Source organism: Phycodurus eques, chromosome 2, assembly GCF_024500275.1.
Source record: "Phycodurus eques isolate BA_2022a chromosome 2, UOR_Pequ_1.1, whole genome shotgun sequence".
NCBI lineage: Eukaryota > Metazoa > Chordata > Actinopteri > Syngnathiformes > Syngnathidae > Phycodurus > Phycodurus eques.
Window position 1 is genome coordinate 2,159,709 of NC_084526.1, and position 13,994 is coordinate 2,173,702.

At 40.7% G+C, this 13,994-nt stretch overlaps 1 protein-coding gene across 1 annotated transcript in view; it reads left to right on the forward strand.

Annotated features, from left to right (window-relative positions):
* The window catches only part of tdrd12 (tudor domain containing 12), a 42,388-nt gene extending 29,739 nt beyond the window's left edge, over positions 1 to 12,649 (forward strand). Inside the window, exons 26-35 of the mRNA XM_061704930.1 lie at positions 4,754 to 4,961; positions 5,364 to 5,456; positions 5,526 to 5,680; positions 6,137 to 6,316; positions 6,399 to 6,457; positions 6,539 to 6,605; positions 9,021 to 9,134; positions 10,236 to 10,389; positions 10,463 to 10,526; positions 11,889 to 12,649. Of these exons, the coding sequence (XP_061560914.1) occupies positions 4,754 to 4,961; positions 5,364 to 5,456; positions 5,526 to 5,680; positions 6,137 to 6,316; positions 6,399 to 6,457; positions 6,539 to 6,605; positions 9,021 to 9,134; positions 10,236 to 10,389; positions 10,463 to 10,526; positions 11,889 to 11,971 (1,177 nt within the window). The 3' untranslated portion in view covers positions 11,972 to 12,649. The remainder of the gene's footprint in view (positions 1 to 4,753; positions 4,962 to 5,363; positions 5,457 to 5,525; positions 5,681 to 6,136; positions 6,317 to 6,398; positions 6,458 to 6,538; positions 6,606 to 9,020; positions 9,135 to 10,235; positions 10,390 to 10,462; positions 10,527 to 11,888) is intronic.
* Positions 12,650 to 13,994: the final 1,345 nt, after the last annotated feature.

The following is a 13,994-nucleotide window of genomic DNA, read 5'->3' on the forward strand; positions in this document are numbered from 1 at the left end:
CGAGTCCACATTTCAAATTGTTTTTGGAAATTGTGGACGTCGTGTCCTCCAGGCCAAAGAGGAAAAGAACCATCCGGACTGTTATGGACCCAAAGTTCAAAAGCCAGCATCTGTGATGGTATGGGGCTGTGTTCATGCCAATGGCATGGGTAACTTACACATCTGTGAAGGCACCATTAATGCTGAAAGGTACATACAGGTTTTGGAGAAACATGCGCTTCCATCCAAGCAATGTCTTTTTCATGGACGCCCATGCTTATTTCAGCAAAACAATGCCAAGCCACATTCTGCACGTGTTACAACAGCGTGGCTTCGTAGTGAAAAGGTCCGGGTGCTCGACTGGCCTGCTTGAAGTCCAGACCTGTCTCCCATTGAAAATGCGTGGCACATTATGAAACGTAAAATACGACAACGGAGACCCCAGACTGTTCAACAGCTGAAGCTGTACATTAAGAAAGAATGGGAAAGAATTTCACCGATTAGTGTCCTCAGTTCCTAAACGTTTATTGAATGTTGTTAAACGAAAAGGTGATGTAACACGGTGGTAAACAATCAAGTTGATCAGTTTGAACATTAAATATCATCTCTTTGTAGTGTATCCAATTAAATATTGGTTGAATATGATTTGCTAATCATTGTATTCTGTTTTTGTTTAACACAACGTCACAACTTCATTGGAATTGGGGTTGTGTATATATATATATATATATATATATATATGTATGTATGTATACACACACACACACACAGCAGCTGAAATATAAATATATTTCCAAAGGTGCTATTGGCCTGAAATTTCACCAGATGTTTTGGAACAACCCATGTAATCCATACATACAAAGAAAGTAGAACAAATAAGCTTAGAAATGTGTAAAAATGTGAAATGACACAGGGAAAAAGTATTGAACACTTGGAAAAAAGGGAGGTGCAAAAAGACATGGAAAGCCAAGATAACACAACAATGAATATCAGCAGGTTGAGTCCTAATTGATGGCCTACAAAAAGGTCTCATTGCCGAGGTGTGAGTCAAGACACATCAAGACGGGTAAGAGCAGAGAGCTGTCTCAAGACCATCGCAAACTAATTGTTGCAAAACATAACAATGACATTGGTTATAGGCGCATATCTAAGCTTCTGAACGTTCCAGTGAGCACAGTTGGGGCCATAATACGCAAGTGGAAAGCCAATCATACCACCATAAATTTGTCTCGATCAGGTGCTACTGATAAAGATTTCTGACAGAGGAGTGCAAAGAATACTCAGAAGAGTTGTCCAAGAACCAAAGACCACCTGTGGAGAGCTTCAAAAAGACCTGGGGCCTCATGTACAAAAGGTGCATACGTACAAAAATGTGGCGTACGTTCTTTTTCACAGCAAAGTTCCGAAGTATCAAGAGTAAAATGACAATGGCAATGTGTGGTGTCTCACACCGTCACGGCTGCCGTACGCTCGTTTCTACAGCTGTTGGTCCTTTGGCGACACTTAGAGGTGATGCTGGGAAATTTAAATCTGCACATCAGAGAGACACGAAAAAATAGCACTGATGAACAATTAATGCCCGGCAACATTTGATTTCAACAACTTAAAAGAGGCAATGACTCATTCATCTGTCAACCAGTGTATATAATGAATCACTGATATTTGTGAGGACATCTATTAATTGATCAAGGTGATCATTTATGCCGCCTATTGCCCTCACAATCTGTTCTTGTGACTCCAGCACATGCTCTGAAAAAAATAAAAGTCATTTGAATTTACTTAATTTGAACATGTACATTGGTTACGCATTAATAAAATGTGTTAAAATGAGAGGTGTAAATTATGTTATTTTAACACATTTTAATCATGTGTAACCAATGTACATGTTCAAATTAAGAAAATGCAAAGGATTCTTTATCAGTGTGCACGGGTGAGGACACGGCCAGTCGGGCGGGCAGCAGCAGCTGGTTGTTGGAGCATAATTGTGTCGGAGACGCTGGGGATGCCGGGAACGGTGGACGAATCCTCCGCGTCTGTGACACCGGGGACTTTGGACTAATCCCCCAAACATGTAGCGCATGGCTGCGACTGAGTGTCCTCTGAGTCAAAGTTTTTTAATTCAAAAGATTACAAATACCATACATACAACATTTCTTCAAAAAGCTTTATCTTATCGGGCTGAGTGTAGGTTATTGTGTGAACACATTTGTTGTGAGTTATAAGAATAACCACCGCCTGTTTTGGGCACACTTTGGCAGTGGGCATCTGTCCTCTGCTTCACATGCACCATTATGTACGACCGCTTCTTTTTTAGTTCACCGTGTGTGCGCTGTTGTGACCCCACAGCATTGACAGCCACACACGCCGTCTCATTCACTCCTCTTGCTCCTCTTGCCACGCGCTTCTTTATGCGAGTGGTCAGCGTCGCAAAGTGGATTATTTTTTTTTGCCCACCACTTAATTGAGCAGTGTCTCAACTTCACATTCAGAATTTTTTTTTCTTCATTACCTTTCTCATTTTCTTTTTTTCTGATCATGCAAAGATTGGAATCGTGGGGTCCAGGGTTCATTTAAATATGATTTGCATATTTAAATGTGGGTGTAGACAGGGAGGAGTCGGCTACTCCAACATGTGCGCTCAATTCTACGTTGATTAGGATGTACAAGGAAACGTGCTTGGATTCATGCGTACGCACAGATTCTTAAATCTGGATATTTTTGTGCTTACGACATTTTTGGGATTTGAGCGTACACCGTGTTTCAGTAGGAAATCCACACAAGTCTTTGTACATGAGGCCCCTGGAATTAGCAGGTACTGTTGTCACAAGGAAAACTGTAATGTACTTCGCCGCCATGTACTATATGCACACTCACCATGCAAGACCCCATTGCACGGGAAAAAAGCATGTCAAAGCTCATTTAAAGTTTGCTGAACAACATTTGGACAAGCCGGTTAAATACTGGGGGACAAAAATCTGCTGCCATCTACGAGGATGATGAAAATGAAACGAGGGTGGACATTTCAGCAGGATAGTGATCCAAAACATACTGCCAACAAAACTCTCAATTGGATTCAAAGAAAAAAATAAAGCTGCTAAGAATGGCCCAGCCAATTACCTGACTTGAATCCAATCGAAAATCTATGGAAAGAACTGAAACTCAAGGTCCATAAAAGAAGCCCATGGAACCTTGTAGATTTGAAGACTGCTTGTGTGGAGGAATGGGCCAAAATCACACCAGAGCATTGCATGCGACTATTTTCTCCATACTGGAGACGTCTTGACGCTGTCATTGCAAACAAAGGCTCAATAAATACCAGCTGGCGTGTTCTATACTTTTTCCCTGTCTCATTTCACATTATTACGCACAACTTAATTTCTGAGCTTCTTTCTTTGGATGTATGGATTACTTGGGTTGTTCCTAAAATCTGGTGAAATTTTCATGTCAATAGCACCTTTGGAAATATATCTGAGTAAAAAGGTGACGTGTTAAATACTTATTTCAGCTGCTGTATATACACACACACATTGTATCTTCAGAACAATGAACATTACTTCCTGGGGACCATCTCTGCCTTTACTCTCAATTACGGTGCATGTCTTCCAGTTGAGTGTAGAAACATGAGCAATGAAATCAATAGAACGTTTATAAAAAAAAAAAAAAAGAAATTAAAGTTTGTGCCACATTTTGTGCTCCAATGCAATGGACATTCTACTGCTCCTTCTGGTGTGCACACCTTGGCCACTTGAGGGTGCTATAATAGACATGGAGCTGGTGTTCACACCTCAGCTGCAGTAAGTCGTTCTTCGCAGAGGATAAACTTGGTAGAAGAGGTACGATTAATCAACAGCTAATCGCTTATCAAATTAATCAATAATTAACAAATATTTTGATAATCGTTTAGAGACTTGTCCAAATCCTCAGAATTTCTGTGTCTCAACTGTAAATTTTCTCTTGATTTCTGAAGTCTTCCATGGAAGCAAACGGACCATCTTTGAATCAAAATAAGACATTTGCAAACATCTACTTTTACTTTGGAAAACAATGATCAACATTTTTGCTGATTTACTGACGGCTGTTATGGACCAAACCATTAACTGAATCCTAATCAATTTAAGTTTGTGCATTTTCTCCATTGTCAATTTGAAATAATGTCCAGTTTTTTAAATAAAGGAATGGAAATTCAAATGTTTTTAATTAAATTAATCGGGGGGGGGGGGGGGGCAAACCATTAGATTCATCTATTTAAAAAATCCTTAGTTGCAACCCTTTTTGTGTTATATTTGGTTACTTGTGTTACTGCGCTGTTTTTGTTCAAATACTGTATAAAAAGTGTTACAATGCCGCAAGATTGATGCGAGCTCCAACAGCACATCTATGATGTTTTGCATTGTGCATTAAGCCAGCTGACCTTTGTAAGACAAACTTCATGTGCTTTAACTACACAAGGCGTAATTCTCTTTTTTTATGTTTAGTGTTAAAGTAAACTTCAAGTGGGTGTCACAATAAATGGCTTGAAGCCGCTCTTGCCCTCCCCCCACAAAAAAAAATTATTGTTCTGCCAAACTGCTGCTTGTTGTGAAGCGAGTTCAGCAAATTTTTGCAATCAAGTCAAAGCAAAAAAATCGTCCAAATGAAAAACTCGTAAGTCAGCTTACTTGTATCTCAAGGCACCACTGTAATATTGTGGCCAGTGCACGAAAGATGAACAGCAATATAGTGGGCGGTCACATTCTTGGACTTATTTTAAGCATAGTTCCTCCTCCTCCTGCAGGGTGAAGGTCTTGACTGTCCCCGACACCAAAGGCCGGCTATTTTTCAGTGTCCTTGTTCGCTTCATTGATGTTGGCAAAGAGAGAGAAGTCAAATCCCACCAGATCCTGCAGCTACCGGAAGAGTTCCACTCTGTGCCCGGCCAGGCTGTGGAGATGATTGTGTGCCAGGTGAAGCCTGGTGACGCCGAGGCTGACTGGCATCCAAAGGTGCCCAATGCCGTTTTGCTGCCAACACACTTTACATCCAGGCTCCTCACAGGGAATCCTTCTATAGTTGTGATCCATCTCACTGCTCGCTGACACTGTTGTTGAGTGTTAGTGCTAGAACATTGGGGGACAATTTGTTCAGGAATAAGCATATGAGCATATGATCATCCACTCGGATTCAACTGCTCCTGTCCATTGTGTCCACAAAACTAAAGCAAACTGTCAAACCCTGTTGAGGTGAAACACAATGACAGTAAAGCATAAGTAGCCAGCTAATTCAATGTCCAATGGCAACACTGAACTAAAAAAAAATCAGTTAAACATCATTCTTGCCAGCAAGCTTATTGGACACAAAAAGGAAAGGAACTGAAAAGGGTTTGACTCATGTTTGAACACCTTCAGGTGACTAGAGCCGTCAGCCAGAAGATCCAAGGTGTCAAGCACAGAGCCAGAGCCGTGCACAGTCTGGGAAACACAGTCTTCCTGGATATTATGGTATGCTCTGACTGATGAGATGGAACTGTGACACTTTTATAACCATTTTGATTGATGTGCTTCTTGGAGGTTCGGGAGACTCGGGTGCCTGGTATGAAGACGGTAATCAGTGAGTACAACGTACCCACGCTCATTCTGAACACGGGCATGGCCGAACGAAACCCGGGTCACCTGGACCAGCTGAAGGCGCTCAGTCGGGAAGGAGTGACCGATCGTGCGTGCGGGTAAGGAAGCTCGTAAGGAACGTCAGGTTCCAGCAGCCACCTGGACTACTCTTGGACATCACATTTTTTCATTTAATTTGTTTTCGTCATTATAATCTGTGCATCCATTTTCTATTGCGCTTACCCTCATTAGGGTCGCGGTTGAGTTGGAAACAATCCTAGCTGACTTTGAGGGTACAACTTGGACCGGTCACCTGCCAATAACAGTGCACATATAGACAAACAACCATTCACCTTCACAGCTTTGAACAATTTTGTATTTAATTAACCTAAGAAGCAGGTTTATGGAAAAGTATGCAGAAACAAATCCACTCGAGCATGGGGAGAACATGCAAAATCCACACAGGAAGGTCAATTGAGCTCCTGGAGTGCCTTGCCTCGCTCAAGGGGGACCTCTGCAGTAGCCAGCAAGCAGACTATCAACAACTACTTGCGACTTTATATTTGTGTCCGCAGCAGGAATCGAACCAGTGACCCTCCAGCGGAACCCGAGTCCTTACAGATGAGCAATTGTTTCACTATCGGAAACAAAACAGTGGAAGGAGTCAAGGAACCGGAATTACCAGAACACAAGTCACTTCCTCTTCTCCAGGAAGCAGACGAGAAGACAAACATCCAAACTTCTTCTGATATCAGGTTGCGTTTACACTTCGGGAAATATATGATCACAAGTTTGTTGTTCAAAAAGAAAGTAACAGAAACCTTTTTGACTGGGCAGCGGAACTGAAACCAACCCAACAATTAACCAGCCTCCTCATCTTAACACCTTCAAAGACGGTAAAAAGTTGCATGTTGTTGACATGGTGGCTGTAACAGAAATGGAAATAGTGAGTTGATGTTTGTTTGTGATGTGTTCAGGTGATCCCGCTGGTGACGATCAAAACAATGAGCTGCTCATCACTTGCCATGGAGACATGACAAAGAGGTATGCTAGTAATGATGACAAAGATGTATGTATGCCTTTACAGTAGTTCTCAAACTGCAGTCACGGGACAACTGTGAGCTGTAACTCAGGGGTTTGTGAAATAATTTGCAATAAATTGTCTTTTTTATTTTATTTTTTTTAATTGTGTACCTACAAGCAGACCAACAAATATACTAAACCAATTACAGGCTTACAGGTGCCTCATCGCCTTTTTAAAAAAAATTCTTTAAAATTTTTAACTTTACAAGCTGTTGCTCGATCCAATTTACTTCTGAAGTACAAATATGTACAGTAATTACTTGGGATGCACCGAAAATGTTTGGCCAAAAATGTCCTAAAAGTGTATTTTTGGTTTTGGGCTGAAAGACTTTTGTCGGCGAAACAAAGTGGCCAAAACAGGATGCAATTCTCTGGATAAAGCTTGGAGGGGCCACCGACAACAAAGTGGCGTGCTCCGTGGGCTTCTCAGTCTCGCTGTTAAGCAGTTATGACAGTCCATCAAAATATGGCTTAATCAGGCCTCGGCGGTCATAAAACAATAAAGATGCATATCTCAAAATAGCTCTTCTTTGATGAACATTTGGTAGCTGGCCAGTAGACTTGGATAGCTTGCGTTCATACGTTTTGACAGACAATATGAAAAGGCAATATGAAGGCAAGTTGCTCCGCGCTGAACCAATCATGTGGCGTGAATAGAACCATATAAAGTTAGGTTGACACACAGAGTATATTAATTAAGCAAGGTGCAACAAGCGCTAATGTTTGTAGCCTACTGCTGCAACTGTGGGAGATTAGTTTCTTGTGAGACATTACCAAACCAAAATAACTCGACTGCCAAAATTTACAGGCCTTTCTTATGGACGATGTCATCATGTACCCCACGCTCCTCGGAAAACAACAGATTGTTTTGCAAAAAACATGCTACCAGTAAGCGCATTTGAAAATATGGGATTCAAGTGAATAATTAAATTAATGCCAGGAAATGGAAAACTTGAAAGCTTTTGCATGGTCAGATTATTCATGTTTATGAATATGTACGTTGTATTTGTCTTACACAGTTGTACAGTATAATGTGCAGGGATCTCGTTTGACGTGTGTCCTGTGTCTGAGATGCACAAGAATGAGCGAGGACGCATAAAGTAAGCTCAATCAATGTATAGGGGAAAATTAAAGACTCACATTTTATAAATCTATGCCCCCATCGAGAGGTTATGAAAAAGCTGTACACTTTAATTCCAATATGTCACCGCCCCCCTAGAAGTTATGAAAAAGCTTTACACTTTCATTCTAGTATGCCACCGCCATCTAGAGGTTATGAAAAAGGTGTAGCCAACACGTTCTTTCCAATATGACAGGCGTACATATTACTGCGTATATGTACAATTGTGCCCATAAGTTAACATACCCAGGCAGAATTTGTGAAATATTCAATCAACCATTGTTAAGTTCTTTATGGTTATGTTTTGTTTAATGATAATGCTGATCTGAAATGCTTGACAGTTTAGTTTGAATCCCATTAAAATAAAATAAAATTTGTTTTGCCTGGTCCTTCATGTTTTCTTTAAAGAATTGTACACATCTTACAAAATTCTGCCTGGGTAATCAAAAATATGAGCACAACTGTGTGTTTTCTCATTTACTAAATACAAGTAGGGCTGTGAATTTCAAAATAAGAGAAAGTAAACAAAGTATTTCAAAATAAGAGCAAGTAAACAAAGTATTATGTGTTCAAATAAAGTGCTTAACTTCAGAATAATTACAGTGGGTATGGAAATTTTTCAGACCCCATTAATTTTTTTCACTTTGTTATATTGCAGCCATTTGTTAAAATGATTTAAGTTACATTTTTTTTCCCTCATTAATGTACACACAGCACCCCATATTGACAGAAACAATGGAATTGTTGAGATTTTTGCTGATTTATTAAAAAAGAAAAACTGAAATATCACACAGACATAAGTATTCAGACCCTTTGCTGTGACACTCATATTTAACTCTGGTGCTGTCCATTTCTTCTGATCATCCTTAAGATGGTTGTACACCTTCATTGGAGTCCAGCTGTGTTTGATTATACCGATTGGACATGATTAGGAAAGCCTGTCTATGTAACACTTTACAGCCTGTGTATATAAGACTTTACAGTGCAGGTCAGAGAAAACGAGAATCATCATACAATACATTGATATTTTTCTTAATTAATAAAATGTAACAAAAAATGTGTGCTTTGTTTCCGGAATGAATTAATGTATTGAAACTCATTTCGATGGGGAGAATGGATTTAATATATGAAAAATTTAGTTACAAGTTTGGTCATGGAAATAATTAAACTTGTTAGTCTGGGGGGAGGGGGGCAAATAAGTTTGACAACCACTGCGTTACTTGTCAATGTGTCACCTTGACGCCGCCGTTTGTCAGTCTGCACCCTCAGGTCCGCTGGTACCAGACGTCCACATCATTGAGCGTCACGCTGAAGATGAGGGACCCGCAGCGTCAGCGCTGCGACTTCCACCCGGACCGCGCGGTCTACAGGTCTGTCAGGACGCCGCTGCCCGTTGCTTGCGTGCCTCAATCGGCCATCGGCGGCCACTGGGGCCTTTTGGCCAGAGCTCTGTACACTGGAGGCAGTGGCTACATGTTTAGCAAGGCTCACTTTGTCTGAAGGGAGCGCTCACGCCCTCATCATGCTTGTGTTTTCAAATCATTTTACACTTGACTCATCATTCGTAGTCTGTCTACAAAAGCTGCTTGTCTTTTGTGCTACAGTGGCACCTTCACTTACAAGTGCCCCACTTAGGTTTTTCCAATCGCGAACCATCACTTGGTTAATGTTGTGTGTATGTGATGTAATTATGTAGTTTATGCTTTATTCATTTTATTTATTTATATGCATTTATACAATACAAAGCTATTTTTCTTTATTAAAAACTTTTGGAGGGTCTGGAACAGATTAATGGCATTTCAAATCGTTTCAACAGGCAAAAGCGATTTGATATTTGAGGAAATTGTATTCAAAATTGGACAGAACAAAAATAAACTTGTCAAGGTACCACTGTATATTGAAATAAGGATGACTTTCTCAGCTTACTCCCAAATGTACTTCCTCAGATTAAAATGTGGGCTTGTTAAAGATTAAAAACAAAATGTGGGCCTGTTGAACACTTTGCTGTTATTCTGTTGTATGAATGTCTACAGGTATTGTACCTTCTGCCATCTTGTGGAAGAGGATTTCTTCTGCCTGTCACAATACATCCCTGGCATAGTTGGGAAAAAGCATTTTTTGTTCTTACATTTTAAATTGGCCATATACCTGTAACAGACTGTTGAGCTGCCATCTTTTTCAAGAATGTTTGTCACTTTTAGTTTGTCTTGGTTGTCAACCTTTTTCTCAAGCTTGTAATAAAACCTTGATTCAATCGTTTAACATCACGTGATTATTACTGTATTTTTCATTCATGACTGCTCGCTTGCTGTGCTAATATGTAGAACTTGGAGAGACGTCTTATTGAGAACACAATGAACAGTATATTCAAAGTTACCCACAATAACAGTGGAAAAAAATGATTGAAGTGACAACAAGGTTCATAAAGAGCGAGCAGCGTACATTATAAGCCTTGATGTGTGTGTGTTCAGTGGAAACGTGGATGGTCGCCGCTACAGAGCGGATCTGGATCTCTACGCGGGCGTGTTGGCCGAGCGCTGCCGCTGCGAGTTGAAGTCCAACGAACCTGTCCTCACACTGGTCAAACGAGAGTGCGGCTACTGGCCCACGCTTCTCAGGAGCAAGGTGCTGATTGATGTCAACCCCTCGCATTCCCATCAAAGCAACATGTTGAGCCCATTGTGCTTTTCCCCCACAGAACATTTTTGTGAGTTACGATATGGAGCACCTGGAGGAGGAGGAAGACAACGTGTCAACTCATAGTAAGAACATTACAAACACTCTTCAGTAGGTCTGGGTGATTAACCGATTTTATCCATTAATTTGAATTGAATAATAATCATTTTCTTTGAGCGGAATCATTTTCATATTGTTTCTCCTTTGATATCCACAAGATGGAAACTTCTGTGCTTTGAGCCGCCAATATTTTGCCGCAGTGGCTGTGCCTAACCTGTACAACGTCACGTGAGAAAAGATTGTGAGAGAGCTGGCAATAGACGTCGAGCAGCCAATACATAAAATTGGACAGCTCATTTGATGATGATAAATTGTTAATGATTGTGTTCACATACAGTATTTCTATTTTCTGTGGAAGTTGATGCAAGTCAATGCTGTTAAAGGTCCCCCTCCATCAGAATCCATTTTTTACTGTTTTATGCATGACACGGTTCAAGTTTGACATCTGTGATTTGTCGATGGAATGCAAAATTTAATAAACGGCACGGGGCTTGCAAAATGGGTGGATTTGAAATCGCTGACATAGTAATCTAGTTTTGGCAATTAATGTTCAAAGTACCTGCCGACTTTGTGGTTGGTACCCACTTTGTTGTTGGTGCCCACCCGCTCAACTCAGCCGAACAGCAACATGTCATTTCCAGGTTTTAAACAAGAGAGTCTCAGCCACTGCCAAACCTTAAAAATAGCCTATAAAGTATACGTGTTGTCTTTTACAACAATACTTATTCATACTATATTCATAATTTATGACGTAATAGTGGATGAAATAGCCAATCAGTGGGAGCGGCCGACCAGCATAAACCTTATTTTCATCCACGTCCCCTTTCGGCTTATATTTCCCTAGTGGGCCAACAATCCAACGCTTTGGCGAAATGTGCTTCACAATGATAGTACCGGGGGACGGGCGCCGGCTGTGATGGTTGCGCGTTGGAGGGGCTGAAATGGAGAGCAGAACAGGGAAGGGAAACAATTAGATTTTTAGCACCACACATCTACTGACGGAAAAATAACCACCATAAGTCGGGTTTTGTGGCTCCACATACAATATACGTATACTGTATTGTATTATTTTTATACAACTGCAAAAGCATGGCGTGATTGTCGAGGAAGAATCGTATTGCCACAAAGAAAGTAAACGGGAGAATAAAGGAGAGACTAAGAACATTTTTACAGGCTGTTGGCAATGATTGAGCACCGTCGCTCAATGCACGCAGGGCCTTTCAGCTGCAAATATTCGCATTAAGTCATGATGTGAATGTCAGAGTTTGCTGTAATTGTTAATTGACGAGTGCTCAGAATGAGTGTGTGTGTGTGTGTTTGTGTACGTCTGTACTTCATCTATGTGCCCTGAGCAACCTCGGCACACGGGACACTGCTTTGTTGTTTAGGTGTCGCGTTTGTGGGCGACACGGGAGGAGACTACCACTTTGTCGAAAGAGACAGCAGCACCGACAGCGACTCCACCTGCTGAAGATCGTCAATTTTATGCTGCAAGGAGACATCCAAGCCCTTCGTGACAGTGCTTGTGTCACAACAAGAGGTTTGGATTCTAAAAGTCCTCCAAAAGACTGAAGAACATGTAGAGATGTGACCAAAGACGTAAAAAAATAAATCTGGACCATGACCCACGAGGGTCCCATAAATTAACCCAGCTTGACATCGTCATTATGCAACGCAATTGGCTAGTTCCAAAATTGACCATATATAAGGAACATTTTCCACAGAAACCTCTAATTATATATACAGGACCATAAAAAAGTATTTGCCCCCTTCTCAAATTATTATTTTTTGCATAGTTTCCCCACTTTAAGATGTCAAACAAATGTAAATATTCGACAAAGATATAAGCCAAGTAAACATAAAATGCAGCTTTTTAAATGATTTCATTTATTAAGAAAAAAAAACTCTTCGAAGCCACCTGGCCTCGTGTAGAAAAAGTATTTACCACCCTTATTAAATCATGAATGTGGCTAAAACATTTAAATAGAACCTGTCTGAAAAAAGGAAGTTGGAAAAAGTTCTCAAAAAACTGCAACAAATGCCACAGTGCTCATCTTTTGCAAAAAAAATAAATAAATAAATAAACAAACAAAAAAAGAAACATCTGAATGATTCCCAAGACCTACGGGGAATATTCTGTAGACTGATGAGACGAAAGTTGAACTTTTTGGAAGGTGTGTGTCTCGCGACATCTGGCAAAAATGTAACACAGAATTTCAGAAAAAGAACCTACAGTATCAACATTCAAACATGGTGGCGGTAGTGTGATGGTCTGGGGCTGCTTACTCCTTCAGGACCTGAACGACTTTCTGTGATCGATGGAACCATAATTCTTCACCAGAAAATCCTGAAGTAGAATGTTCGGCCATCATTTTGTGACCTATTTCCACAGAGATGTGAAAGACTCATTGGCAGTTTGAGAAAACGCTTGATTTCAGTTTTTGCTCCTGAGGGTAGCCCAACCAGTTGTTAGGTTTTGTGGGCCATTACATTTTCACATCGGGCCAGGTAGCTTTTGAAGCAAACTGTTCAATACCCATGCTTGTCTTTCTGACATTCAGCTTTGACAGCAAGTAATTTAAGTTCGTTGAGGAGCCTTTTTATGTGTGTCTCCTGTTGGCACCCATGTGACCTAAGCCCTGTAGGCACTGAACTCCAGCCATGTGTACTGCATGTCCCCTTCTCAAATTCTTATTTTTCCACAGTTTCCCCACTTCACTGTTTAAGATCATCAGACAAATGTAAATATCAGACAACGATAACCCAAGTAATCGTACAATGCAGTTTTTGAATGGGTATTTTATTTATTAAGGAAAGAAAAAAAAAAAACTATTCAAAAGCTACTTGGCTCTGTGTGAAAAAGTAATGGCCCCCTAAACCTAAAACCTGGTTGGGCCACCCTCTTCAGTTTTCTATTACTGGCAATGAGTCTTGAAGATCTCTGTGGAGATATTTCGGCCCACTCTTCCTTGCAGAATTGTTGTAATCCAGCAACACTGGACGGTTTTCAAGCATGAGCAGCCTTTTTAAGGTCATGCAACAGCATTTCAATCGGATTCAAGTCCGGACTTTGATTAGGCCACTCCATAACCTTCTCCCCCCGAGCCATTCATAAGTTGACTTGCTGTTGTGTTTTGGATCGTTGTTCTGCAGCTGACTCCAAGTGCGCTTCAGCTTGTGGTCACCAACTGTTGACCAAACATTCTCCTTCAGGATTTTCTGGGCAAAAGCAGAATTAATGGTTCCATCAATCACAGTAAGTCGTCCAAGTCCTGAAAGTGAAAAGCAGCCCCAGACCATCATACTACCCCCACCATGTTTGAATGTTGGTATGATGTTATTTTTCTGAACTGCTGTGTTACATTTACGCCAGATGTCGCGAGACACACACCTTCCAAAAAGTTCAACTTTTGTCTCGTCAGTCCATAGAATATTCCTTGAAAAGTCTTGGGGAAACAATCAGATGTTCCCTGTGCTCTTGGGGTCATTTTTGT